This window comes from Drosophila takahashii, chromosome 3R (genome assembly GCF_030179915.1).
Source record: "Drosophila takahashii strain IR98-3 E-12201 chromosome 3R, DtakHiC1v2, whole genome shotgun sequence".
Classification (NCBI taxonomy): Eukaryota; Metazoa; Arthropoda; class Insecta; order Diptera; family Drosophilidae; genus Drosophila; species Drosophila takahashii.
Genome location: NC_091681.1, coordinates 18,895,115 through 18,921,731, shown reverse-complemented (window position 1 = coordinate 18,921,731; position 26,617 = coordinate 18,895,115). Strand labels below are relative to the sequence as shown.

The window sequence follows — 26,617 nt, the reverse complement described above, 5'->3', positions numbered from 1 at the left end:
CTGCCGATCGAGATCGCCCACCATCCACGTCCGCGCACACACCGAAGATCACCTCCACACTCACAGCCACATCTACATCCACATCCACACCCATGTTGAAGTGGAAGCCACCGCGTCGACGCAGCATCCCAAGATCTCGCTCTCTCTGCTACACACACATGGGCCATCCGTGAGAGGGAGGGCGGTCGATCGACTGTATTTGTTGGTTTTAATGGCGATGATCGTGCACTGGTGTGCGGGACTAGTGGTCCGCGGGCAAATAACAAAAATGAAGAATGTCTTTCGGCGCCCAGGGGCGCAGGTGAGGAATTGAGGGTGGGCCAAAAAGGTTTTCATAAAAGGTGTGGAATTCGGTTTTCATTTCAATGAGTTTTTTATTGTACTAGGAGTCTTAGAAAAAATTTCATCATTTCCAAGTTAATGATTATTAAAATATTTGATTTTTGAGACTTATTAATTATACCAAAGTGAATTCTTCTATATTTCTATTTTGTAGCTCTTATCAATTTATATTATCTGTAAAGGTCTTAAATTAAAAGAGTTAATAATATACTTCGATATTCGACATTTTCCAAGATTAATGTGTTTATGAGGTGACTATTAATTTAATCACTCTTTATTGGGCACCCTAACCAGTGTTGGGACATACCTAGATACTTTTACCTAGGTACGTACCTAGGTACAATTTAGTGGTACCTTTTACCTTACCTAGGTATAAAAATAATTGAGTACCTTTTACCTTACCTAGATACAGATTTGTATATACCTTTGGAATTATTAAGGTACTTACATAGGTATTAAACATTGATCTGATTTAAAATAGCCAAATCTGACTGCGACACTGTAGTATCGTTTCATTGTATCGTTTCGTTTCGAAATTGTAATAGTCGGAACGCAGCATTAAAAGTCATTGGAATTCAGCCGTTCTATTGTTTGTTTTGTGAAGTTAAAACTAATCGCAGTTTTATTTTATATAATTTTGTGCACGTATGTATGTTTCCATCACTACATCAATTTATTTATGAAACCAAAGTGTATTTGGCGCGCAAAAATGCCGTATGTAAGTAAACAAACGGCATATACATATGCACAATATATAGTCAATGTTTCTACATACGGAATTTTTGCGCGCCAAATATGTACATGAGGGTTTCATAAATACATTAATGAAGTGATACGTGCATACAATTATTGATGCCGCGTGTTTTAAAAATATATGCACAAAATTAAAACATTTAAATTTAAATGAAATGAAAAGATATTGTTTGATTAAGACGACTAATAACTGAAAACTAGTCTTATTTTAAGTTTAAATGATTACATTGAACAAAACAAAATAATTATAAAAATAAAAAATACCTTATAAATACCTTTTACCTTTACCTAGGTACTGGGAAATTTAAGTACCTTTACCTTACCTAGGTATTTATTTTTGCCCAATACCTTTTACCTTACCTAGGTAAAAAAACACAGTACCTTTCCCAACACTGACCCTAACTAGATCCTTTCCTCCTTCTCCACCCGTTACCGCTCCTGGAAAACCCCATATGTGTGCTAGTGGAGGTGTGGGTGTCTTCATGTGCCCCATGGGCACTAGTGGTCGTACTCTCTCGCTCTCTCCGCTGCAATACCCACACAGCCGAACCGAACCGAGTGAGTGAGCACACGCAACCGGGCGGAGTTAATTTCTGAATGCTTGAATGGCCAATCTGAAGCAAGTAAGCGTATCCGTAGCGTTACGCAGGGTGGGCGAGGGATGTCATGAGTTCTTAGTGTCACACAAATGAAGATGAGTAAAGGAAAGAAACAGAAAGGCAAGGAAAGAAACCGAAAGGAAAGGAAAGAAACGGAAAGAAGAGTAAAGGAAAGGGGGCGGGGCTGTGGGAATTCTGGGAGCGCGTGCATCTATTTTTGGTTCATTAAGAAAGCCATATCGCTAATAAAGCGGCACAGACAGCTAACCCCGTAGATCCCCAGAGTTCCACCTCCCCGGCCAATGCGGCGTATGCGTGATGCCAACTCTCGCTGAGGCGTTGCGTCTTGCTTGGTTAGAGTTAATTATAAGAAATGCCGTCTTCATCTGATTGTCACTAATCCCGAATATCGTCGTTTAATGATAGATGCCAATTTTCGTTGTCATTCCCTCATTAAAATGGGCAAAAGGCAGCTCTTGCACTTATTATTGTTGCATTCGCTCTCTTCGTTGGGCATTGTACTTATGTGTGTGTTTTGGCCCACACAGACACTTGCACGTTGGACACACCTCCTTGCGTTGGCTTACGCTTACCTGCTCATACCTTTTGTTGCCAATCCAATCGGCTCCTCTCCCTGTCACTCTCTGATTTCCGCTCTTTCTCGGTTATATATCGCTGCAATTTCTGTTTTGACATACGCCATTGCCCATATTTTCTTTGTTTTAAAACCATACAATCTTTTGTAAATTAATATACCCTAAATACCTATTTTTTCACTTTTCTAATCATCCAGCTTTACCTTTTATTTCATTGAATTTCATTTGAAATAGAATGACGAATCTTAATGTTCATCTACATATGTATTTCGTTTAAGGAGTTTCATTCTCTCTTTAATATTTTTGGGTCCGCTACTAAATACCATTTTCAAAACTATTGTAAGATCAATATATCTGTTTAAAGATAGTACTAAAGTAAAACTAAACTAAACCATAATCTAAGAAACACAAATCTTTTAATTTAATAAATATTGCGATCGTAGAAAGGATTTTAAATATTTTTTCAGTGAGGCAAGATCATAAGATAACTTTTTAAGTAAACTTCTATTATTTACTTTGAAGAAAGGTATTGTTTTAAAAATCACCAAAATGTATTCTAAAGTATGGTTTAGAGTTAACAGACGCAGAAATCTCCTTGAGCATTTTTAATCGATTTTGTATTGACATATTTTACATGAAGAGATTTCTGTTTTCTCTCCAACAAACTAAATTTCGTGTCAATATAATTCTATTCAGTTCATCAATTCTTTATTTTATTCTATTTTATTTATAAAAAAAATGTTTGGAAGTTGAAAATCACATGAACCACATGCTTCGAGAGGAACCTCTAATATGGATCGGCTTACAAAATAATTGGCCACATGCGAAAGCTAAGAATTCTTCCCCGGCGGCCGAAGCTTCAGAGTGATGGCTGAAGAATTGGGGGTGAAGTGGGGAAGCCGATGACAAAATTGTCTCCGCGTTTAACAAATTGGGTGACAGGCTTTGAAGTTGCCGGCAGCCAGCGACAAATGACAAGCATAACAAATGAACACTGTGCGTTTTCCGCTTATTTTCTTTCTGTTTCACTGATTCTTCCCAGTTGTACTTCTCTGTGTTGTGAAACAACAAGGAGTGAAAAGCGGAGTCGGAGTGTAATATGCAAACCACTTGAGAAAACAAAGGAGCTATGTAACACCAGAGATTCGGAAGAAGGAGTCGTGGAAGGAGTCCAAGTGTCAGGAGCAGCATCGAATGTCAAAAAGTGGCAAATGCGCTATTAAATTGACACATAAAAGTCAGGGGCGGAGGGCAAGTTACATAAGATTGCGCCAGATGGGAGTGGACAATGCACTGAGAAAAACCATTTTTCAAACCATTAATAGTCAAGTAAGAATTAAGCACAAATTAAGCAAATCTACAAAAACGTTGTCTGATTTCTATTAATCTTTTAAGAAGTTCAATATAGAGAAGAAAGCCTTTCTTCCTGCTATTTAATAATTTTAATAATATAATTCAACAAGTTTAACAATCAATTAAGCCATGCAATATGATACGATATTACATACCTTATTGCACCTTAAGTATGATAAGTTAGTATATTTTTCCAAATACTAGGATTTCAAAACCAGAAAATAAATATTGCGATATCTTCAAAGATCAGTTAAATATTTTAAATGTCATAACCAAAGTAGGATGGTATCTCTTTTTAAAACGATATTTCTTCAAGTTAAATATTTTGAATGTTTTACCAATGAATGAATGTTATATACCAAAGTAAGATGGTATCTCTTTTTAAAACAATTTTTTTTTTCTCCAAGTGCATGACTCCAGCAGTAGGCGGAAGCGTCAAATTGTCTACGGCAGCGGCACTCCCAAAAACTAACATTGATCCCGGACAACATCGGCACATCGACACGTGATTATGCGACCCACTTGAATCCTGGTACCTTGGACCTTGGGCGCTACATAAAACGGATCGACGCAACTGCAGTTGAGGATGAATTATTGGTGTAAGCGAATACCCGGCTCACTTGAGAGGCAACATACCGCAACCGGCCTTAGTGTCACCTGATCCCACACGTTCGCACTTAAATTCCTAACTAGATGACGTCGTTCCCAGCACTGACCAATAGTGAGTTCTATATTTTCCCATCCCGTCCCCCGAAAGTCCTTAGAGTCGGGACATGTGTTTCTGGTTTGCCGGGGTTTCGGTTTCCCTGCGCATCTTTCACGGGGCCGGGCTTGTTACGGCCTATAAATCGTCGATGATCGCCTTTGTTTTACGGCATTCCGGTTCTCCGGCAAGGCATGCAATATGTTTTTGTTTGTTTACGGCAGCCGAATCCCTCTTTTTCGGATGCGAAACTATATCAAAACAAGAGAGAACGCTATAGTCGGGTTGTTGTCCCGACTATCTAATACCCGTCACTCAGCTAAAGGGAGTGCGAACGCTGTGTCGGGTTGGTGTCCCGACTAATAATCGTAACTCAGCTAAAGGGAGTGCGAGGGAGATAGATATATAATTTTTGATTGCGTATAACTTTTTAATGAATGGTCCGATTTGAAAAAAGTCTTCTACATTTCGATAGGTATAAATATACACAACAAAATTGCATTTATACTTTTCGGAAATCTTTAAAGATGTGGGCGCAGGACCCATTTTAAAATCGTTAGTGGGCGATTGTGGGCGTTAGAGGGGGCGTGGCGCTCGGCTAAAATAAACTTGCGCTGCGTAGAAAGCCAAAGAATATGTGGGGGAAATCTCAACCTTCTCGCTTTTGTAGTTTCTGAGATCTCAGCGTTCATACAGACGGACAGACGGACAGACGGACAGACAGACAGACGGACAGACGGACAGACGGACATGGCTAGATCGACTCGGCTAGTGACCCTGATCAAGAATATATATACCTTTAGGGGTCGGAAACGCTTCCTTCTCCCTGTTACATACTTTTGCACGAATACAATATACCCTTTTACTCTACGAGTAACGGGTATAATAATATTACTACCCATTGCATTTCTTAACGATGGATTGCGGGTATTCCAAACAAATTTAATGGGAATTCCATATTCGCAAAATATGTGAATTCGTTTTCGGTTGTTATTTCGAAAGACAAAACTGTGTTTGCACTGATCGGTCGTTTGGGGTATGGTATCGGTTCCATTAACGTCTGAAGAAATCCTCGGCTATTTGGTGATGGGTATTTTTGTGAATTATCCGGCGGGTGCTAATTAAAAACCTTCTTCGGCCAAGTCAAGGAGCGAGGAGAAGGCGAAGGCGACGGCGACCATAAAGAGCGGTGGCACGGCTTTGTGGTTTCCAACAATAATTAAAAGCAAATAAATAAACAGATTTGTTCAACGACTAATTGAAGCTCAAATAAATCAAAATCTAACTAATAGTGCGACGGGACCACCCAGAGTGCCCGGGTCCGTGTCCGTGCCTCCGGAGTGCTGAAAAAGTTGAGTTGTAATCGAAGTGTTAATAGGCCAAACGGGTTTCGTTGTTCAAACACCATCGAATCGAAGAGTCAAAAAATCGCCCGAAGGTCCAACTTCCCCAGTTTTTTTCTTCTTTCCTCTGCCATCTCAGCATCAGTCGCAGCGACAATCTGACGAAATACTCATCTGAAAGTTGCCCAGATTTGCCGACAGCCCCAAACGGCGAGATGGAGATAAAATTGGGGATTGGGGAGACGATGAAGTTGGGGACGCAAATCGAGTTGGAGACGAAAGCGGCAGCGAGTTGGCTTCATGCTCGTTGCACTTGAACGCTTCAACGGCATTCTGATTTGTGGCTGCGGCTGCTGTGCTGTGCGGACTGCGGACTGAGGACTGCGAACCGGGATCCCAAGCCGATCCGATCTGATCCGATCCGGCCCAGGACGTGGCTATAACTCACGTGAGGAGCATCTAACGAGTGCGAGAGATGTGCAAGATGTCCGGACAATGTGTTACTTTCTACTACATTTATGGTAAAAAGGCTACAACTAAGAATCTAGAAGTTAAAAAATAGTTAATATAAATTAGGTTGGCTATGAAATGGTCAATCTTGAATAGTTGAGTTTATATTATATTTTGCATATATTTTGCATAATTTATGCATATGCATTTTATGCAAATATGCAAAAAAAAATGCCATTAATTTAAAACTATATTTTTATTGAAACGAACTTTGGTGTTTTCGGAATTAATCCATCTTTATCCTATAAAAGTATGCAAATAATTTTAGAAACCATATATTTAATAATATATGCGAATAGTATCAATCAAAGTATTATGTTCCAATACTTACAATATTTTCTTGCATACTTTCTAGCGTTTTTGCTTAAATTCAAATAAAATCTTTAAAACACTGAATTCAAATCAAATCTGAAAGAAAACCATTTTTGACTTAAGTCGAGTCCACCTTTATACCCTGTAAGAATATAGGATACTATATTCAAATCCAAGCAGAAAATAAGAAAACAAACATCGGGGGAAAGGTGAAAGTTGGTTCTCCTCAACGGGAAATCCAGTGGTAATCAGTTTGACCCTGCTCCACATCCCTCCCCATGTTCCACGATCCCGGCTAGAATCAAAAGCCCGCCGCCTTTGAGTTTCCAATATGGCGGCGCTGCCGTTTCCGCATCGCCTTGATGCCGCTGAGATGCAGCGCTGATAGACGCGCTTTAAATGCATAAAATTGCCGACTATAAATAACATTTAATGAAACACATTTTTCGATTCCCGATTCTACACGCATCCGCATCCAATTCCCCCAATCCCACATTTGGGCTTTATTTTGTTATTCTGTTTGTTTCGCTCCTATATGGTATACCATATTGTTTTTGGCAAAGGCAAAGGATTGCGGTCGCTGGGAAGAGAAGGCGGAGCGTTTAGCCCGGCATCTTCTATGCTTCTTGAGTTATTATTGTAATTTGGCTGTGGGCAGTCGAGTGGAACGGTTGCAGTTGCAGTTACTCCGAAAGATCCCGACCGAAAGACATAGGGCATAGGATGGAACCCCGCCAGCTCTCTGGCATTTTGTGTTCATTTAAATTTTTCACAGTCTATGAAATATAATAAGTTTGCGACATGTGCGCCGTAATTTTCCCATCCCATAATTAGCCAAACGAACTTTAATTAAAAAATGGGATCTTTCCCGTTTTGGGGAGTGGGAATGGGTTACAATGTCTGCGATAGATCGACAGTTTCAGTTCCGTTCGGAACCACCTACGCAGAACTGAACTGTTGGCCGTTCGAAATGTGTTAAGGGGCTGTCCATATATTACGTAATCACCTAGGGGGGGGGAGGGGGTCATTGAAATGATTATGTTTGATTACATGGGGAGGGGGGGGTCTTGTACAATGATTACGTAATCATTTTATATTAATTTTTTTATTTAAAGAATTTATTTAAAAACTTTTTTCCTTTAATAATATCTACAAACCAGGGACCAAAAATAAGTGTAATTGTAAATTTTTCATACAAAAAAATCACGCATTGTAGTTTACAAATCCGTAATGATTTTTATTTTTTGATTTTTATAATAAAACTCAAAAAATAACTGTTATTTTTTGATTTTTATGAATAACAGTTATTCCCTTGACATTTTTGAAAAAATGAAATAATTAAAAAAAACATGATTCCCGTGTTTTATATAACTTACTAAAAATTTGTTAAAAAAGGCAACCGTGCATATTTTATACCTATATTTTTTTTTAATTTATTTTACCCACAAAATCGCCATAAATCAAGTTTAAGTTTTATTTTTGATCGCGACGAATAACTGTTATTTGCCAACTTTTATTATAAAACTCAAAAAATAACAGTTATTGCTTGAGTTTTACTTTACAAATCAGAAAATAACTGTTAAAGTGTGATTTTTAAAATAAAACTTATAACAGTTACGGACCCTGCTACAAACTTAGATAGGAAAGCAGAGAAAAAATTTTTGTAGTGGCTGGGCGGCGAAAAAAAGAATGTTTAGTGGTTCAATCACACGAAGGACGCGAAGACCTGGAATGGCTTGACGAAGAGTATGTTGGGGATAATATCAGCGTAGACGAACCGAATGTGTCATACCAAACTTTATTTATAAACAATATTAACGATTGGGTTGCATCTCCGTTTGAATCCACAGATTAAAACAAAAAAAATTTTATTCTGGGGATTACGTAATCATTGGGGGGGGGGGGGGGTTTTTTTTTGAATGATTACGTTTGATCACCAGGGGGGGGAGGGGGTCAAAAATCACCAAAAACGTGATTACGTAATATATGGACAGCCCCTAACGGTAAACCAGCTCGCGTCCATTTTATGCGTTTCGTTTCGCGCGCACATCCCAAAATTCAAATGGGCCGTAACGAAATAATGGCAAACCAACACAACACAACGGAAAAGGAAAGACTATGTTTTTCTCCTTCTTTCCCTCCGGTGGGTGTTCGAGTACAGTGCGTATTAAAAATGTAATACCCACGAAAATTGTGGATTTAAATTATTTTATATACCATACCAAAACTTTAATTTAAATAGAAATTTAGAAATTGGAGTTATACAAAAATCTTCTTGTATTTAATTTTAGACAAATTTTCAAATTGTTTTAAATATTATGTTAATTATTTAGAAAGGAAAAAGATTTTGACGCTTATATTAAAAACTAAATTTGCAAAGAAATGTTAAAAAAAAATGGCATAAAATATATATATTTCAAAACCAATGCTCACAACACTTCTGTGACGCACTGTCTGGAAAATGCAAGGGAAAATTCATAAAGCAGCGGATGTTTTCTTAATTTTTAATGCTTTAGTTTTATTTAAGTGTTTATGGAGAAATAACTAATGAAAAACGCCTTGAATTGCATATTCCGCCGCAGTCGGATATTAATAAACGGGCGGCGTGCATGGGCCTGTGCTTGTGTTAAAGCGCAACATGATTCGCTCGATTTAAAATGCATTTCCATGCCAATGGCAACGCGCCGAGTTGCCGCCCTTTGATTTATAAAACAGGCCGTTTCCTTAGCCGATTCCCCATTTCCCAGTCTCGGCCGCATCCCAGATCTTCGCTCCATGCCGCCGCTGTTTGTTTACTTAATGTCATTGCAATTAAGGGGAAATACTTTTGGGCAAATATCTCATTGCCAGCGACCGTGCATTAAAACAAATAAGCAGTCTCGTTACTTTACAGCCAGTTCTCTTATATTTCCACGCTTTAAATGCTCTTGCGAATGTTCAGTTTACACATCAAGTCTTAGCTATTCTAACACAAAACAACAAGCCAGGTAGTGGGTTGGGGTGTTCCATGTTGACTAGGTAACTGGAGGCAAAGCTCTGAAAATTTAGAAGAAATTGTTAGATGTCAATATTATTTTTGGTATTGTATATAGGAAAGAAAAATTTATATTTTTTAATTTATAGGAACGATTTCAGTAATTAGAGAGTTTGTTGATGTTACTAATTTTTCTTGCAAAATGTTGTATTTTCTTCATATCTAAAACAAATTATTCCCTATCAATTTATGCAAAATGTTTGTATAATTTTGAAGTGCAGAAGGGGCACTAAAACTAGGGTAATTCAAACGGAACGGAAGTTAAAACACTTATGGAATGGTATTTGAATTAAGCTTTTTTAAATATGAAACATAATATACAAAATATTGATACAGTCTCAAATAGTCTTTTTTTTTGTTTAAAGGGAGGATTATTTGGAAAGTATAGTTTCTAAATTAATAAACATTTTTTGTTATCTATTTAAATTTTAACAATGAAAAAAGAACAAAAAGTACTATATTAAATGAAAAATTATATTATTTTTTAAGGTCTTAGGAATGTTGTTCTTAAATGCCAAGAAAACTTTTGTTGTTATAGTGGTTATATTACTAAAATCGCATATGTTTATGGAGATACTAAATTTAGATTTAGATCTTGAAAATTATTAATATGTTACGAATCCAGGGAACTTACACAATCAAAACATTGAAATATAAGGCGACTACACTGAATCACGGATCTTGCGCGGGGTTTGGGGGCTTAGCTTAGGTATCGGAGCTCCGACTCCGAGTTTACTCCTTCTTGGGAACACTCAGCTCGTAGAAGAGCTTGCCCATGCCGCCGATGCCGACGAGGGCGAGGGCCATGGTGAGGCGGTAGAGCACGCTGTCCACGGCGGAGCCCTTGAGGAAGACGGGCTTGCCGTCCTTCTTCTGGAAGTGCTCCTGCACCTTGCGGACCTCGAAGTAACCCTTCTCGATCTGCTCCTTGGGCACGGCGGCAGACCTTCGGCCAGCGGTGGTAGCGAAGCTACGGACAACAGCCTGTGGAGGAGGGCGAAATGTGCGGTTAGTTTTGGGGGCTCCAGGGTACTTACGTAATTGCATGGAGGCAAAACGTTCTACGGAGCTATGGCACTCCCGTTTCCTGTCCAGCAAGGAGTCTGGAGTGCTGTAGTCTCCCCATTTACTCACTCTCGACAGGTTCATCATCTTGCTTGGGTTTATTTTTAAGATTTAGCAAAAAGTGAACAGTTTTCTGGGCGAAAAATATCGGTCTCGAATATGACAGCTACAGCTGGAGGAGCATCGATACTTTATCGATATATCGGTTCGATATCTCCAGCACTTTTTGCCATTCACCCGGAAATATTATTATTTACTCGAATAAACAGAAATTTAAGCAGCGCAGCTGCATATTTAATAATTAATTTATTATTCCATAGCAGTAAAAAAATACAGTCGTTGCCATGGGCTTCCTAACAGTATTGAAAAAGATGCGTCAGAAGGAGAAGGAAATGCGCATATTGCTCCTGTGAGTTCTGCTATATTTTCAAACAAAGATAAGTGATTCATGTTTTTCTTTTAGAGGTCTGGATAATGCCGGAAAAACCACGATCCTGAAGCGTTTCAATGGCGAACCCATTGACACCATCTCGCCCACGCTGGGTTTCAACATAAAAACCCTGGAGCACAATGGCTACACCCTGAATATGTGGGATGTGGGTGGCCAGAAGTCCCTGCGATCCTATTGGAGGAACTATTTCGAGTGCACCGATGGCCTGGTTTGGGTGGTGGACAGTGCCGACAGGATGCGCCTGGAGTCCTGCGGTCAGGAGCTGCAGATCCTGCTCCAGGAAGAGCGCCTGGCCGGAGCCACACTGCTGGTTTTGTGCAACAAACAGGATCTGCCTGGCGCCCTCTCCTCAAATGAAATTAAAGAGGTATGCATTCAAAACCTATCAGATTTAACAAAGTTTTTAATATCAATCATCCTTAAAGATACTACACCTGGAGGAGATCACCACGCATCATTGGCTGGTGGCCGGAGTTAGTGCGGTGACCGGCGAGAAGCTGCTGAGCTCCATGGACTGGTTGATAGACGACATAGCCAAGCGCATATTCACTTTGGATTAAATAAAACTCGCCTTGCTTCCTCACTTCTCCAGCAAGTACATTTTGTATAGCTTCTCCTGCTTTTCGTCGGCAAACTCTGGCTTAAAGTTCACCTTGTGAATGGATTTGAATCCTTCATCTAGAGAGGGCTCCTGGTATTTCTTCTTCATCATGTTGAAGACCATGTCCTTGATCTTGGAGTGCGTAGAGTCTGATAACTCCCGGAAGGCTATGTTGTGCTTGACTTGAGCCACTGGCACATTCATCACAAGACAGCGACAGGGAATCTTCATTTCGCTGGCCAGCTGCAGGAATTTTTTGCGAGAAGCCGCATCCACATTCGTGTTGTCCACCACACAGGATTGTCCGGAGTCCAGGAAACGTTTGCAGGCAGTCAGGCAGCTTTGAGTGCTCCCCAAGGTGTCTGCATTGGCCATCTTGTAGCCACGCGATTTCAAGAAGGCGGCACAAAAGTGGCTCTTTCCCGAACCCGGCAAGCCAACCATGATTATCATTTCACAGGGGTGGTCCTCGAAGGTCACATCGTCTGGATCGAAGAGAGGTACTTCATTCTGAACGCTAGTGGGATCAAAGTCCGGCTTGTTCCACTGCTCCACTCGTTTGCCCAGGAAATGAACCTCTGGCGTGTAGAAAGACAGACCAATGTTGGCGGCAAAGAGCCTGTCTGCAAGCGAATGATCCTTGCGCTGCTTGGTGACTCCCTTGCCCGTCTCCGGTCGTCCAGCTGCATCGCCCACGAAGAAAGAGCGATCTTCCTGGATCTCAACGGCCTCGTTCATTTCGCTCTTCAGGTGCTGCCACATTCCAGTCAGTGGTTTCCGGTAGAATCCATCGCCTATGGCTATGAACACTTGGATGGGAACTCCTATCTTAGCCACAATTTGCTTGACCTTGACCTTAAAATCATCTAGGCTGACTTTGCCGCGAGCAATTCCTCCCTGGTTGGTAAAGAAACAGATCTTGAAGCCATCCTTGTGGAGATTCTTCAGCTTCTCCGGGACTTCGGGGAATATAATCTGCCAGTCGTCGGTGTTTTTGGGGAAAACCAGTCCCGATTTCGTTTTAATGATGGTGCCATCCATATCGTAGCCAGCTATCTTTTCGGAGGCTCTCACGCCGGCGCTGGTGAAGATTACCAGTTTGCCGCTGCCAGCCGAGTCCCATCTCTCGGATTTCTCTGGAATGGATGACGATATGGGCGAGGGAGTGGCTTCCTGCTTATCATCCGTTGGTGGAGGACTGAAAACCACCTCGAAAGGATGCCTGCCGTAGACGATCTCCACCAGATCTCCGTGCTTAAGCTCACATTCCGAGTCCTGCATCACCATCAGACCATTGACGCCGCAGGGATTCACCCCCAGGACCTTGAGGACCACCACAGCCTTCTTCATATCAACTTGCAGTTGGATTTGCCGCTTTGAGCACTTGGAGTCCCTGATTCCGCTTTCCCGACTGCGTCCCACGAAGTTCTCACCGGCGACCAGGTGAATGGCATGGTGCTCCGGTTCTGTGGGCTTCAGGGTGCAGATCCTCGAGGCCACTTCCTTGCCAGCTTTTCCCACCGAGCGGTTTAGATATTTAGCCATGGACATCTTGTAGTTTTCGAATTGAAAAGCATTGTTTGATTTTGGCCAATTTATGGAATTTTGCGCGTTTTAGTGTGACCTTATGGGCGTTTATAATATTTGCAATTTGTCATTCTCACAGAATACATCATTACTATATTACTTAAAAATTCAAAATGTAAGCATCTGTACATTTAACATTTAATTCACAATTAAACAATTTCACGGAGACACAAACTTCCCTATCCCTATATTTCATTGATATTTTATAACCAATATCCGAGACTAATTTATTCTTGTAATCTTTTAGAGGTATTTCTTTAGAGATCTGGATAATGCCGGCAAGAACCCATCCCATAAATATGATATCTTTGGATTAAATACAACTTTCCTGACTTCCCAATTCCTCCAACAAGTACATTTTGTAAAGCCTTTCCAGCTTTTCATCGGCGAACGCAGGCCTAAAGTTCACCTTATGTATGGACAGGAATCCCTCTTCTACGACTGGCTCCTGGTACTTGTATTCCATTATTTCAAAGACCGAGTTCCTGACCCTGGAGATCCCGGAGTCTGTTAACTCTCGGAATGCCAGGTTGTGCCTCACCTGGGCCAAAGGAACATTCATCACAAGACAGCGACAGGGAACCTTCATTTCGCTGGCCACCTGCAGGAACTTCTGGCGGGATGCCACATCTATATTGGTGTTGTCCACCACACAGGATTGACCTAAGCGCAGAAAACCTTTACAGGCAACTGGCCAGCTTCGAGTGCTTCCCAAGGTTTCTGCATTGATGATCTTGTAGCCCAGCGATTGGAGAAAGGTGGCACAAAAGTGGCTCTTTCCTGAACCCGGCAGACCCACCATGATGACCATTTCGCAGGGGTGATCCTTGAACGTCAGATCATCTGGCTCGAAGAGAGTCACCTGATCCTGGAGGCTAGTGGGATCAAAGTCCGGCTTAATCCACTCCTCCACTTGTTGGCCCAGGAAATGAACCTCTGGAGTGTAGAAAGTGAGTCCAATGTTGGCGGCAAAGAGTCTATCTGCAAGGGAGTGATCCTCGCGTCGCTTGGTGACTTCTCCGTCTTTTTCCGGTCTTCCAGCTGCATCGCCCACGAAGAAACAGCGGTCTTCCTGAATCTCTATACCCTGATTCATTTCACTCTTCAAGTGCTGCCACATTCCAGTTAGTGGTTTCCGATAGAACCCATCGCCTATGGCTATGAATACTTGGATGGGAACCCCTAGTTCAGTCACGATTTGCTTGATCTTGACCTTAAAATCATCTAGTTCTATTTCCCCGCGAGCTATCCCGCGTTGATTGGTAAAGAAGCAAATCTTAAACCCATTATTATGGAGACTTTTAAGTTTCTCCGGGACCTCGGGGAATATGATCTGCCAGTCATAGATATCTTCGGGGAAATCCCATCCAGATTTCGTTTTAATGATGGTGCCATCCATATCGTAGCCGGCTATCTTTTCGGAGGCTGTCACCCCGGCGCTGGTGAAGATTGCCAGTTTGCCATTGCCTGCAGAGTCCCATCTATCAGAATATTCTGGAACCGCTGATGACGTGAGTAAGGAAGTGGGTTTCTCCCTATTATTATCATCCGTTGGTTGTTGACTGAACACCACCTCGAAAGGATGTCTGATGTGCAGAGACTCGTCCAGATCCTCTCCAGGTTTTCCTGTGGAGGTTTTCAGGTACTTAGCAGCGGACATCTTCTTGTTTTTCAATTTAAAGTCATTGCGTTCTTGATTTCAGCGAACTTATGCAAATTATCGGTTTACTTGTGCTTCCTAATTTTTGGAAGAAAACTACCATTCTCAGGGAATGGATACCGCTGTGAATGAAAGTGGCGGTTTTTAAAAAATGTAACTGTTTAATATTTAAAAAAGGATAGTGAACTATTTCCTTCTTTTAAGATCTGAAAACTGAAATATAACACAGAAGGCGGGCTATAAATCAGTAAACCATACTATATCTTTCTATAGCCCTTTTTTTAAGGAATACAAAATTTTATTCAAAATAGTCACAAAGAAAATGCAAAGAAACTGCCTTGCATTGCGCGTAAGTACCAAGTATTTTAACAAGTAACAATTTAAAATTAAATATTTTTAATAGCCCCTCCTTCGGGGAGCCGGTGAATTGGGCGCATTTGGTACATCTATCCGTTTATTTCGCAACTCGGCTGCTTTAAATTACGCTGCTGCTGCTCCGAAGCAATGTACTGGAAAACTTCCTCCGAAAATGGCCAAGTTGCGTAAGCAATTCCAGGCGGACAACGATTTGCCCGTTTTTCTCAAAGGCGGCAGTATGGACAACATATTGTACAGACTAACCTGGGTGCTGAGTATCCTCGGAATAGCTGGGGATGTGTGGCTGTGGGTTGGCTTCATGATAGCCTAAAACAAGGAAGTTCTCGTAGAAAAGATGAAATAATTAAAAGTACCCTTAAATTCTAGTGCAACCTATTAACACCTTATGTCCATTTCATAACCACTTTATATAACACTATTGTTTAACTATGTGAACTTGCATCGTTTCTGTACATGGGATGTGTAATACGGCAAATCAATAAAATATATTCAAAAAATACCAACCATTTAAATAATATTTTATCTATTTTTTAAGAGGTAATCCATAAAAAGGATAATTCCAAATTCAAATTATGCCGCCATTTTTGCCATTCGCATGTCGGACAAAAATGTGTCCAAAATTAGGTTATTTTTTAAATTTGAATTTTTATGCTGGTAAAAACAGCTGGTAATACTACTTGCACAACTTGCAATTTTTTGTCGGCATTTTTCTACTGCATTTTTCTCACTTTTAAAAGGTAAGTAAGCACGAAATAATATTTTAACTATGTTTACCCGATAAAACACGATTGCCTGACGGGTTTTTGTTTGTTCTGCGACTGACTAACCACGTAGTTTTCCAAACATCCACATTTTTCGGTGTGATCCGAAAGCTCTTCACGTTTTCGGGCTCCATTTTAGCCACAGTTTTTGTTTTTCTATATTCTTCTGGCAAAAAACCCCGCTTAACTGCCACATCTGCAGATTTGTGGACTGGCCAGAGATTAAATTGCATCGATCATCAAGTTTCCATTGTGTTCCCCAAACTGTTTGGCCTCTCTTCCAAATTAAAGTAGCCTTTTCGCATTTTTCCAGTTGAGCGACAAGTAATGTAAGGGTCTTCATAAGAAAAGTTTCGAAAATCCTCAGTAATGTTTTGGCTGAAAGGGCTACAGAGATCCCGGCAGCAACTGAACAGGCTCTGCCAGTTCCGTAGTCGTCCAAATTACGGGAGCAGTATTCCCAGTATTCGCTCAGTTCAACCGCCCATCTGCGTCGCCAGAAGCTCGGGATTTTGTAGCTCCCTCGTTCGTTACAGGTATTTCAAGGGCTTCATCTTATAACCAGCTATCTAATCCATTTGGTGGTATCTTGTTATCTTTCCAGCTGCAGCGCCAATCTTCCCCAGCCCGCTGAGATGGCCAGTAAGACCGCCCACTTCGTCCTGCCCAACACGCAGCCCATCGCCGATCTGGACTGCAAGAGTGCCTTCGAGAATCTCACCGAGAAGGAGAAGCTCTATGCCCACCACTTCAGCCAGGCCTCCTGGGACGGCGGCCTTATCGCCCTCATCCAGTCCAGTCCGGAGGCGCCGCTCATCTTCTCCGTGCTGCACCGCATTTTCCTCGCCGAGAAGATCCCCGAGCTGAGGGCCAGTGCCCTCAAAGCGGGAGTGTCTGAGGATGAATTTACGGTAGGGTCTTTTACAATTCCTAAAGCGTTCTTATCGTTTTCTGATCTACTGATAGTATGATCCATTTTCTGGATTCGTAGAAGTTCGTTTTGTTTAATACATTTTATTAAGTAGCTTATTAATGATCTGACCAATTTATAAAAACGTTTTTTTACAATTTTATTTTCGAATTTCGGTTTTATTTTGCTGCCTGTTGATCTTTTCTAGGGACCCTATTTTATAGAGATATAAATATAAAACCTATTATAGCCCTGCGTGAATTGATTCAATGAATTTTTTTTGTTTTATATGATTAAATTAATTGGAATTTTGAGTTTAATCGAATGAATGAATGAATGGCATGAATTCCGAAATAGTTCAAACGACAATTTCTTTTGAAGAAGAAAGGGCCATAATTTTCTGGTTTAATCTGCCTGAATTTTATTCACTATGCAGTTAACATTGATTTGTTAAAAATTTTCCACTTTTTGTTCTTAAAAGAAAGCACAAAAAAACTGGCAAATTCCAAAAATAAACATAATTTATTCCTTCAATTTGAAATAAATTAGAAAAACTTTCTAAAATAAATTGAGAAATAATCACATAGAATTGAATTAAACAAATCAGAAATTTTAGATACTATAGTATCAGTATATGATCCATTTTCGGGATTCGTAGCAGTTCGTTTTATCTAATACATTTTGTTAGATAGTTTATTAATGATTGGATTAATTTATAAAAACGATTTTTTACAATATTATTTCTGAATTTCAGTTTTTTTTTTAAGGTTCTATGTCCATCCTTTTTTTGCTGCCTGTTTTATAGTTTTATAGTGATAAATATTGAAAGATACCTACCAAATCAAATACAAAATAATACTTATGGCTTTCCTTACCTAATTTTCAGGGCTTCCTGGTCTACGCCTGCGGCGTGTTCGCCAATGCCGGCAACTACAAGGGCATGGGCGACAGCAAGATCGTGCCCAACCTGGCCGAGCAGCAGTTCGAGGCCATTGTGAAGGCCTCGGCGGCCTACAGGGATGAGCCGCGCGTGGGCAAGATCTTCGAGAAGGTCAAGGGCCTGATCTATGCGCTCGAGTCGCGCAACGAGATCCTTGGCTTTGCCCCCGACGGAATCACCACCTACTGGTCGGACAACTGCACCAAGGAGGACTCGGAGATCGTAAACTCCTGGCTCACCTCCAAACGCATCGAGCCCTACATGTGCCGCACCTTCAAGGTGGTCGAAAACGGGCAAACCATCTACGACGTGAAGCTCGGTTCCGTGGCGGAGTCGCCGCAGGAGGGGATCACGCTGCCGCTGGAGGAGTACAAGGGCCACCAGTTCCGGGTGACGCGCGGCGACTACCAGAAGCTGCTGCAGCGCGTCAACCAGCATCTCCTGGAGGCAAAGAAATATGCGGCAAATGAGAACGAGTCCAAGATGATCGAGCACTATGTGCGATCCTTTGAGGAGGGCTCGCTGGCCGAGCACAAGAACGGATCGCGTTGGTGGATCAAGGACAAGGGACCGGTGATCGAGACCTACATCGGTTTCATTGAAACCTACAGGGATCCCGCCGGTGGTCGCGCTGAATTCGAAGGATTCGTGGCCATGGTGAACAAGGAGAGCTCGGCCAAGTTCTCGGAGCTGGTTAATCGCGCCGAGAAGCTAATTGAGTACCTGCCCTGGACGGAACCGTACGAGAAGGACTCGTACTTGAAGCCGGACTTCACATCTTTGGATGTACTGACCTTTGCAGGCAGCGGAGTGCCGGCGGGCATCAATATTCCCAACTACGACGAGATCCGCCAGGACGAGGGCTTCAAGAACGTCTCGCTGGGCAATGTGCTGGCCAATATCAATCGGAAAGACCCCATTCCCTTCCTCTCGGATGAAGATCAATCGCTGATGAAGGAGTTCAAGGTGAAGGCTTTTGAGGTGCAGGTGGGGCTCCATGAACTTCTGGGCCACGGCAGTGGCAAGCTGTTCCGCATCGACGAGAAGGGAGTTTATAACTTCGACAAGGAGAATACGAAGAACCTAATCACCGGCGAGCCCATCGCCAAGTGGTATCTGCCTGGGGAAACCTACGACACCAAATTCGGAGCCATTGGCTCCTCGTACGAGGAGTGCCGCGCCGAGGCCGTCGGCTTGTATCTCTCCCTGCAGCGCGACATCCTGGAGATCTTCGGGTTCAAGGACAAGGCCGAGCAGGACAACATCATCTACGTCAACTGGCTGAGTCTCATCTGGAACGGCATGGGCGTGGCCCTGGAGATGTTCAATCCCAAGTCGAAGCTCTGGCTGCAGGCGCATTCGCGTGCCCGCTTCGTGATCATGAAGGTGCTGCTGGAGGCGGGCGAGGGACTCGTCAAGGTGGAGGAAACGGAGGGCGGCAAGAACCTTCTGCTGACCGTGGATCGCAGCAAGATCGATACTGTGGGCAGGAAGGCTCTGGGGGATTTCCTCACCAAGCTGCAGGTCTACAAATCGACGGCCGACATCGAGGCTGCGTCCAAGATGTACGAACACTACTCGGAGGTCAGCGAGAGCGGCTCGCATCCGTGGGCCAAGTGGCGGGACATCTGCCTGGCGCACAAGAAGCCGCGCATGATCCTCGTCCAGGCGAATACGCTGATCGGAAAGGACGAGAAGGTGCAGCTGAGGACCTACGAACCCAGCCACGAGGGCTACATCCAGTCGTGGGTGGAGCGCTATCCCAACACAGAGATCGACGACCTGCTGGAGAGCATCGTGGAGCAGGACAAGAAGTACTTCCCGACTGCCTTCAGCAACTGAGATCGTTTCGCATTTAACAGTTTTGCTTTTATTTTGAACACTATTAGCTATGATTTTGAGAAATATTATAGTGGTCATTAAATGACTGAGATACAATTATAGTTTTACTTATAGGGTTTCTAATAAGGTGTATTTTTGAAGGATCGTTAACATTTGAAATATTCTTTCGCAGTGAATGGTTATTTATATGGTTCGAAAAAGCCATTCACAGAAAACATTGACAGGAATATGTCTCAAAATATAATATTCGGAATTATAATATTACAAGAGTCTCCAATTAATTTGTATGCTATGATTTTGAGAAATATTGTAGTGGTCATCTAATGACCAAGAAACAATTTAAATATTATTAGTACTTATTTTATTTATGTGGTTTTTAAAAATGTGTATGTTTAAAGGATCGTTAACATTTGAAATACTTTTTCGTAGTGAATGGTAGTTTATACGGATCGAAATTGCCATTCGCAGAAAACCTTGACAAGGATCTGTCTCAAAATATTTTTAATCGGGATTGTAATATTACAAGAGTTCCCTGTTAATTTGTATTTAATGAACTAAAGACAGAAAGACCACCATTGACCAAGATATAGTTTTAATTTTTATTATGTGGTTTCTAAAAGAGGTATATTTTTAAAGGATCGTTAACGTTTGAAATACTTGTTCGTAGTGAATGGTAATATGGATCGAAATTGTCATTCGCAGAAAACATTGACAGGGATCTGTCTCAAAATATTTATAATATTCGGGATTATAATTATAATTTAATCCCCCATTAATGTGTATGCTATGGTTTTGAGAAATATTATAGTGGTCATCTAATGACCAAGATAAAGTTTTAATTTGTATATGTGGTTTCTAAAAACGTGTATTTTTAAAGGATCGTTCACTTTTCAAATACTTGTTCGTAGTGAATGGTTACTTATATGAACCGAAATTGCCATTCGCAGAAATAATTGACAAGGATCTGTTTCAAAATATTAAAAAATTCGGGACTATAATTATACATTAGTCCCCAATTAATTTGTATTTAATGAGCTAAAGACAGAAGATATAATACCACCATGGAGATTGTAAATATTAATCCTTGAATTTTAATTTTTCCACAGTAGCCCTTGAAAACCATTGTGATGTTTATTTTATTTTATTTCTTGATTCCATTCGGTTTCTTGTATTTCTGTTTGGACCGTCGTAATCATGGCAACCGCTAGAAATCGTAGTGGCAACCAGAAGGACTCTGGAATTTTCCACATCGGCGAGCCGCAGTTCAAGGTGCCGCAATCCCTTCGCATGGAACGCGACTTCTACAGCTCCCGGCTGTTCCAGCAGATGCAGCACGACCTGGAGAAGGTGAACCGCAGTCAGGAGCTGTCCAAGGAGAACCCCATGACGCGGGACTTCGTCGAGAAGGCAGCGATGACGCAGGAAATGCAGGCGATTAAGCACGCGGAGTTTGTGGAGAAGAAGCGTCGCCAGCAATTGCGGCGGGATTGCGAGGAGCTGAGGGATTTGGCGGAGCAGCTGCGTCTGGCAGCCATTTCCAAGGAGCTGGCCGAGAGTCTGGAGGAGCGGAAGCGCCAGCGACAAATGACCGTGCGAGTGGAGGCCCAGGAAGTGGCCGACGAGCGGTGCCTAATGGATGAAAAGGAACGCGAAAAGGAGGCCGCTCTCAAGGAGGAACAGCGCCGCCTGAGGGATTCCCTGGCTGGGCAAATGGAGGAGAACCGGCGGCGGCGGCAGCAGGAGCACGCCCAGGTGATGAACGACCGGGAGCTCAGCCTGCTGAGGCAGAAGCAAATCCAGGAGGAGGATCGCGCCCAGCAGCTGGAGGCGGAGCGCAAGAAGCTGCAGAAGCGACAGGACATGCTGCAGTCCATCAAGGAGAACCAGGAGCACCGGGAGTGGCAGCGGGCCCAGAACAACTACGAGCTGGGTGATCTCGCCCAGACGCAGAGCGAAATGGATCGCAGAAAACTGCAGCTGGAGGAGGAGCGGCAGGAGGTGCAGCGCAAGAAGCAGGAGATCAGCATACGCCTGGGTCAGCAGGTCCTCGAGATGGAGGTGAGTCTTTAAGCTTCTCTCAGCCAATTATTACTAAACCCCTGTCTTATTACAGACCAAAAAACGTCATCGGGACAACCTGCTGCTGGATCTGCTGGAGGCGGAGTACACGGCCAAGAGTGACGAGCGCTTCCGCCAGCAGATGCAGCAGGAGCAGGTGTCGCGGCGGCGCACCAGGCAGGAGTTGGATCGCTATCGCCAGGAGGTGGAGCAGCGCAAGATGGCCCAGCTGCAGCTGAAGCGCGCGGAGATGGCCGCGCGGCAGGAGGAGGCGCCGGATGTGAGCAGCCAGGAGGCGGAGAAGCAGCTGGAGGACTACCGCAGGCGCAGGGCCCACGGAGCCACCTTGCTGGCCATGATCGAGGATAATCAGCGCAAGCGGGCGGAGGCCACCGCCGAGAATGTGCAGTACTTCGACGCGAAGGCCAGGACCGAGGCCGAGCAGCAGGAGCGCATCAAGCAGGAGCGTCTGACCATGTTGGGCCAGGTGCCAGCCTCCGTGCTGCGGTATTTGCCCAAACATCTCCTCACTGCGACGGATCGCGAGCACTTCTGTCACGAAAATCTGCAGGCATTGGGCGGTGGTGATTCCTAATTTGCTTTTAGATAGATAGACAATTCCAAGAAGGTCATGTTTATTTTTAATGCGCACTACTTTGGCCTCCCGAAATATACAATTTCAAATTTAGCGCCACTTTGCGTACGTGACGTGTATCATTTAGGCATCCCAGGGCTACCAACAAGGTTATCGAATATTCGATATGTTCAGCTATCGTTACCTTGCCAAATATCGGTATTTATAAATTAACCATTCAGGGTATTCCTTAAGTGAAAATTCAACAGAAAATTTTAGCAATTCAGAAAGCGATTATAAATGGTTCCAGTTGATTTTTTAGACCGCCGTGATTAGGTGTAACATTTTTTCTAACTAAAAACAAGTAAAATGTTACTCTTCATTCTTAGTATTGTACTATAAATTTTAATACAGTAAGGATTCCCCTTAATATTTTTTTCAGCCTGACCATTTGCGGCATTTTAGACCGCGGTGTTATTTAGGACATTCCACGCAGCCACACTAAAATGCTGACGCCTGAATTTTACTTTAATGAACGAAAATAGTGGGAGTGATCTTGCGTACAAACAATAACACGGAATCGAGTTAAAAGGGCGTTGCACAAATGACAGTGTTTTGGCAAAATGCCCGGGCAAGTTTTGACTACGTTTAGCAGTGCCTAGAAGGCCAAGTGCGCGACGCCAAAACAACTAAAACCGCGACCAAACACAACGCGGAAATAGAAAAGTGAGAAAAAAAACCCAAGCGCAGACAGCGAACTTTGGACACAGACAATTGCAAACACAAAGAAAAACGGAGAAAATGTCGGCGCAGCGTCTGAATGCAGCGGAGCGGGATCTGGAGAAGTTCATCAAGTTCCTCGTTTTGAAGTCCACCCAGGTGGTGGTGCAGTCCCGGCTGGGCGAGAAGATGCAGACGCAGTGCAATCCACTGGCGGGCAGCGATTGGTTCAACATTGCCGTCCAGGATCATCCGGAGGTCCTGGAGGAGACCAAGCGGGCCCTCAATCTCAAGACTGGCGAGAGCATCCTGCAGCGCCTGCCGCTCTGCGTGGAGATCTCGCTGAAGACCGCCGAGGGCGACCAGATGGTACTGGAGGTGTGGTCTTTGGACCTCATTCCGCCCCAGAATGGCTCCTCCCCGCCCGACCCCGAGGGTCACCAGACCCTCAAGGCCGCCCACGCCATCTACAATCGCATGGGCATCATGCTCAAGTCCCTCATCTCCCTCACCCGCACCACGCCCGCCTACAAGCTCTCCCGCCGCCAGTGTCCCGACTCCTATGGCATCTTCTACAGGATCTACGTGGACAGGCCGCAGGTCCATACCCTCGGCGAGGGCCACAAGCACGTGAAGATCGGCCAGCTGAGCACCATTGTGGGCTCGCTGGTCATGTCCGTGGCCTACCGCACCAAGCTCACCATCTCGCCCACGGCTGCCCAGGCGGAGAGCAACACCATTATGCTGAAATCGGATCACTTTAGGCCCGCCACGGATAGCAGTTCGCCGGGCCAACAGCAGCAGCTGCAAAACGGCACTGCCGTAACCAAGAAACTGGGCCTGGGTGGCCTCAATCTCAACCAGGGCTCGGCCGATCGACGCTTCATCGACATCGAGAAGCCTCTGCGGCCGGGAGCCTTCACCGATATGGGCAAACTGAAGCAGTACACCGAGGATGACTTTGTGCTGCCCGAAACGCCGCCCTTCGAGTGGCTCTTGCGCGGACGCGGCTCTGTGGAGTCCCTCAACCGCCTGGACAACAACACAGCCGCCCCCAGTGTGCTCAGCAGCAATAACAACAACAATCCGCAGGACAGTAAACTACACGCGATCAGTAATCTCAACAATAACTCTGCGGGTTTCAAGAGTTTCGAGAAGAACTCTGTGTCGCCCATCAAGAGCCTGCTGATTCCCGCCAGCGCCACGCCGACGTATCGCCACCACTCGGAACCGCAGCTACAACAACCGCCGCCCGATGATGATAATCTGCTCAAGGAGCTGCACTTTCCCTTCGCCTCGCCCACGTCGCATGTCAACGATCTGGCCAAGTTCTACAGGGAATGCTATCATGCGCCGCCGCTCAAGGGTCTCAACGAACTGCAGGCGGAGATCTCGTCGCTCTCCTCGACCCCGCCCGCATCCAGTGTAGCCTGTGGGCCAACGGCAGCTTCCGCTGCGATCGCCACCAGTGCCGCCGATGCCAGCGCCATGGACGATCTGTCCCGGCAGCTGGAGCAGTTCGAGACCTCGCTGGAGGACTACGACAAGCTGGTCTCGCAGTTCGGACTCACGGGCTCCTCGTCGACGGGCAGCCGCAGCAGCGGTGGCCTCCAGATGAGCAACTAGACGTGTCATTAGTTAGTCCTTATTTATAAAGGGGCGGAGCAGCAAGGTTAAACTGAAAAATCAAGGAATATTTAAGGAATACTGCTGGGGAAAGTAAAGGTCTAAGGTTAAATTTAACTTGCAAGTGCTTAAAGTAGGTCAGAAAAATAGACCATGATAAGGTAAATACTTTTTATTAAGTATTTTGATCTAAGAATTAGGGTAAAGCAGTCATTTTTCTAGCACACCCTATTTTCTTATCACCTAGAAATATTGTATAATAATCAGTAAGTTTTTCATATAACTTTGCTAGATAAATTCTGATTTTAGACCTTTAGTTTCCCTTGAGCTCTTGCCTAAAATGGTCCAAAGATTGTCAACTAAAAATTATAACGCCCCACTATTTATATATGCCATTGTGTTAAGTTGAGTTGATAGGCTGCTATTTGATATTACCCGCTTTGTAAATACTATACATATAGGCTTTGTAGGCTCTAGGTCCGTCTAAGTTGTAAAATGTACATAGGAGTAGAGAGCTCATGTCACGTTTCAAAGTTTCCAATGCAGCAGTTTAGACCCTAGACACAAATACATAAATATGATCCACATGCATATGCATATAGACGGCTATATAGCTTGTGCATATGGTAGTAAGTTGGGCGTACTCGTCGCTTGTTTGTTTGTTTGTTTCTTTGTTCAAGTGCCTTTCGCCTGCTTGTAAGTGAAAAAATCGTATATGTACATAAATAACTATAGATAACACCAATTAATCAGAAAGCTAAAAGGTTTTTTATTTCGTTGCGAGTGAGCCAAAAAGGCAGATGTTCGATCTATGCAAATGCATAACCACTAATCGAAAAAGCGAAACTAATCGAAAGACTTGAAGAATAACGAAATATATCTATCCTAACTTAGTTATCTTTAATCGTTGGTCGCTGTTGCTAATTTATTGGTTTTGAAATTGCTAAATTCGCCTACATATGAGAATCGAAATTCGAGTATACATTAAAAATACACTACATAATAGAATAATAAGAAAATTTATACATATAAACAATGAATAAAAGCAATTGTTAATCAAGACACTAATCAAAATGTTTACTTCTGTCTAAGGAGGCGTGTCACTTGTTGATTGTGCATATATGTAGTATGGTGTATGCCCTATAGTTACCCTTGCCAATGGATGTTGGATCGTTCTTTATATCTCCCTAAAGGCCGAGGTCATGTGACTAACCCATTAGAGATTCGAGATAAACAGAGTTTATTAAACACTCCCCCAAAGGGTTTTTCCACCGCCTTAAACTGGTTATCGTTTGTTTTCATTTTGCATACTTACTTTATCATATTCTATCACTCAATCGGGTTCAGGTATTGTATAATGTACGTCAGAGTCGAGAGTGTTGCGCTACACCTGACTAGCTGACTAACTGGCTACCTGGCGGTTTGTTGTGGTCGTTATCAATTAACATGCGATTAGTATTCTCGATCTCCCCACAGCTGGCCACTCTCCCAGATGACTATATAGTATAGATCTTTGAGCTAATCTCTGATACTATTTGCGCACTCCATGAAGATTGCAATTTTTCGCATTTCAGCCGCCATTCCGTTGCGAATTAACGTCACTATGGCAACGGCAACGACATCGTAGAGGCTAAATAGTTTTATTTTTAACTAAGCACATATGTTTTTTGTTGTTTCGCCGATCCACAAGTTATCTGCTGTTTTGCTTTGTGCCCGATTCTTTCTTTCGAGTGCTAATGACATTGTCATAGTGCAAAACAAATGGACAGCTGTACACGCTTTCGGTTGCCTTCACGTGAGTGGGTGGGCTAAGGAGTTCGGATGGGGTGGCTACGTGGGGCTCCCGAACCCCTGCGGTTGATAACTAAAAATACACAAACATACCTGTTCTCGAATGGT

General features: G+C 43.2%; 8 protein-coding genes across 9 annotated transcripts; 5 read left to right on the top strand and 3 right to left on the bottom strand.

The window, feature by feature from the left end:
- Nucleotides 1-9,393: 9,393 nt before the first annotated feature.
- On the bottom strand, nt 9,394-10,832 carry COX7A (Cytochrome c oxidase subunit 7A). Its single transcript, XM_017152726.3, has 3 exons — nt 10,680-10,832; nt 10,180-10,529; nt 9,394-9,547 (listed from the first exon to the last, which is right to left on the bottom strand). Exons 1-2 carry the CDS (start codon nt 10,695-10,697, stop codon nt 10,278-10,280), a joined length of 270 nt encoding a protein of 89 aa, XP_017008215.1. The 5' UTR covers nt 10,698-10,832; the 3' UTR covers nt 9,394-9,547; nt 10,180-10,277.
- Nucleotides 10,833-10,939: 107 nt separating this feature from the next.
- Arl2 (ADP ribosylation factor-like 2) lies at nt 10,940-11,644 on the top strand. The gene is made up of 3 exons (XM_017152724.3): nt 10,940-11,019; nt 11,074-11,428; nt 11,487-11,644. The coding sequence occupies exons 1-3, from the start codon at nt 10,955-10,957 to the stop codon at nt 11,619-11,621; spliced, it is 555 nt and encodes a 184-aa protein (XP_017008213.1). The 5' UTR covers nt 10,940-10,954; the 3' UTR covers nt 11,622-11,644.
- On the bottom strand, nt 11,447-13,353 carry LOC108064928 (uncharacterized protein F21D5.5). Its single transcript, XM_017152723.3, has one exon. The coding sequence runs from the start codon at nt 13,211-13,213 to the stop codon at nt 11,642-11,644; it is 1,572 nt and encodes a 523-aa protein (XP_017008212.2). The 5' UTR covers nt 13,214-13,353; the 3' UTR covers nt 11,447-11,641.
- A 58-nt stretch (nt 13,354-13,411) lies between these two features.
- On the bottom strand, nt 13,412-15,005 carry LOC108064929 (uncharacterized protein F21D5.5-like). Its single transcript, XM_044394135.2, has one exon. It carries the CDS (start codon nt 14,907-14,909, stop codon nt 13,563-13,565), a length of 1,347 nt encoding a protein of 448 aa, XP_044250070.1. The 5' UTR covers nt 14,910-15,005; the 3' UTR covers nt 13,412-13,562.
- Nucleotides 15,006-15,111: 106 nt separating this feature from the next.
- Nucleotides 15,112-15,708, top strand: COX7AL (Cytochrome c oxidase subunit 7A-like). Its single transcript, XM_017152646.3, has 2 exons — nt 15,112-15,258; nt 15,313-15,708. Exons 1-2 carry the CDS (start codon nt 15,232-15,234, stop codon nt 15,595-15,597), a joined length of 312 nt encoding a protein of 103 aa, XP_017008135.3. The 5' UTR covers nt 15,112-15,231; the 3' UTR covers nt 15,598-15,708.
- A 184-nt stretch (nt 15,709-15,892) lies between these two features.
- Nucleotides 15,893-19,829, top strand: DppIII (dipeptidyl peptidase 3). Of its 2 annotated transcripts, XM_017152741.3 has the most exons (4): nt 15,970-16,024; nt 16,362-16,584; nt 16,653-16,959; nt 17,845-19,829. In XM_017152741.3, exons 2-4 carry the CDS (start codon nt 16,418-16,420, stop codon nt 19,738-19,740), a joined length of 2,370 nt encoding a protein of 789 aa, XP_017008230.2. In that variant the 5' UTR covers nt 15,970-16,024; nt 16,362-16,417; the 3' UTR covers nt 19,741-19,829. The 2 variants fall into 2 exon arrangements, with proteins under 2 accessions (XP_017008231.3, XP_017008230.2); XM_017152742.3 differs by lacking the exon at nt 16,362-16,584 and having other exon boundaries at nt 15,893-16,024.
- A 1,018-nt stretch (nt 19,830-20,847) lies between these two features.
- On the top strand, nt 20,848-22,499 carry LOC108064882 (meiosis-specific nuclear structural protein 1). The gene is made up of 2 exons (XM_017152626.3): nt 20,848-21,798; nt 21,854-22,499. The coding sequence occupies exons 1-2, from the start codon at nt 20,935-20,937 to the stop codon at nt 22,391-22,393; spliced, it is 1,404 nt and encodes a 467-aa protein (XP_017008115.2). The 5' UTR covers nt 20,848-20,934; the 3' UTR covers nt 22,394-22,499.
- A 383-nt stretch (nt 22,500-22,882) lies between these two features.
- Nucleotides 22,883-25,792, top strand: Atg13 (Autophagy-related 13). Its single transcript, XM_017152732.3, has one exon. The coding sequence runs from the start codon at nt 23,174-23,176 to the stop codon at nt 24,716-24,718; it is 1,545 nt and encodes a 514-aa protein (XP_017008221.2). The 5' UTR covers nt 22,883-23,173; the 3' UTR covers nt 24,719-25,792.
- The last annotated feature ends 825 nt before the right edge of the window (nt 25,793-26,617 follow it).

Coding starts and splice junctions, on each gene's coding strand:
- Arl2 (XM_017152724.3), top strand. CDS start 10,955: ATGGGCTTCCTAACAGTATTGAAAAAGATGCGTCAGAAGGAGAAGGAA. Junction 11,020..11,073: donor GAAATGCGCATATTGCTCCT/GTGAGTTCTGCT, acceptor TTTTTCTTTTAG/AGGTCTGGATAATGCCGGAA. Junction 11,429..11,486: donor CCTCAAATGAAATTAAAGAG/GTATGCATTCAA, acceptor TCATCCTTAAAG/ATACTACACCTGGAGGAGAT.
- LOC108064928 (XM_017152723.3), bottom strand. CDS start 13,213: ATGTCCATGGCTAAATATCTAAACCGCTCGGTGGGAAAAGCTGGCAAG.
- LOC108064929 (XM_044394135.2), bottom strand. CDS start 14,909: ATGTCCGCTGCTAAGTACCTGAAAACCTCCACAGGAAAACCTGGAGAG.
- COX7AL (XM_017152646.3), top strand. CDS start 15,232: ATGCAAAGAAACTGCCTTGCATTGCGC. Junction 15,259..15,312: donor GAAACTGCCTTGCATTGCGC/GTAAGTACCAAG, acceptor TATTTTTAATAG/CCCCTCCTTCGGGGAGCCGG.
- DppIII (XM_017152741.3), top strand. CDS start 16,418: ATGTTTTGGCTGAAAGGGCTACAGAGATCCCGGCAGCAACTGAACAGG. Junction 16,585..16,652: donor AGCTCCCTCGTTCGTTACAG/GTATTTCAAGGG, acceptor TTATCTTTCCAG/CTGCAGCGCCAATCTTCCCC. Junction 16,960..17,844: donor TGTCTGAGGATGAATTTACG/GTAGGGTCTTTT, acceptor CCTAATTTTCAG/GGCTTCCTGGTCTACGCCTG.
- LOC108064882 (XM_017152626.3), top strand. CDS start 20,935: ATGGCAACCGCTAGAAATCGTAGTGGCAACCAGAAGGACTCTGGAATT. Junction 21,799..21,853: donor AGCAGGTCCTCGAGATGGAG/GTGAGTCTTTAA, acceptor GTCTTATTACAG/ACCAAAAAACGTCATCGGGA.
- Atg13 (XM_017152732.3), top strand. CDS start 23,174: ATGTCGGCGCAGCGTCTGAATGCAGCGGAGCGGGATCTGGAGAAGTTC.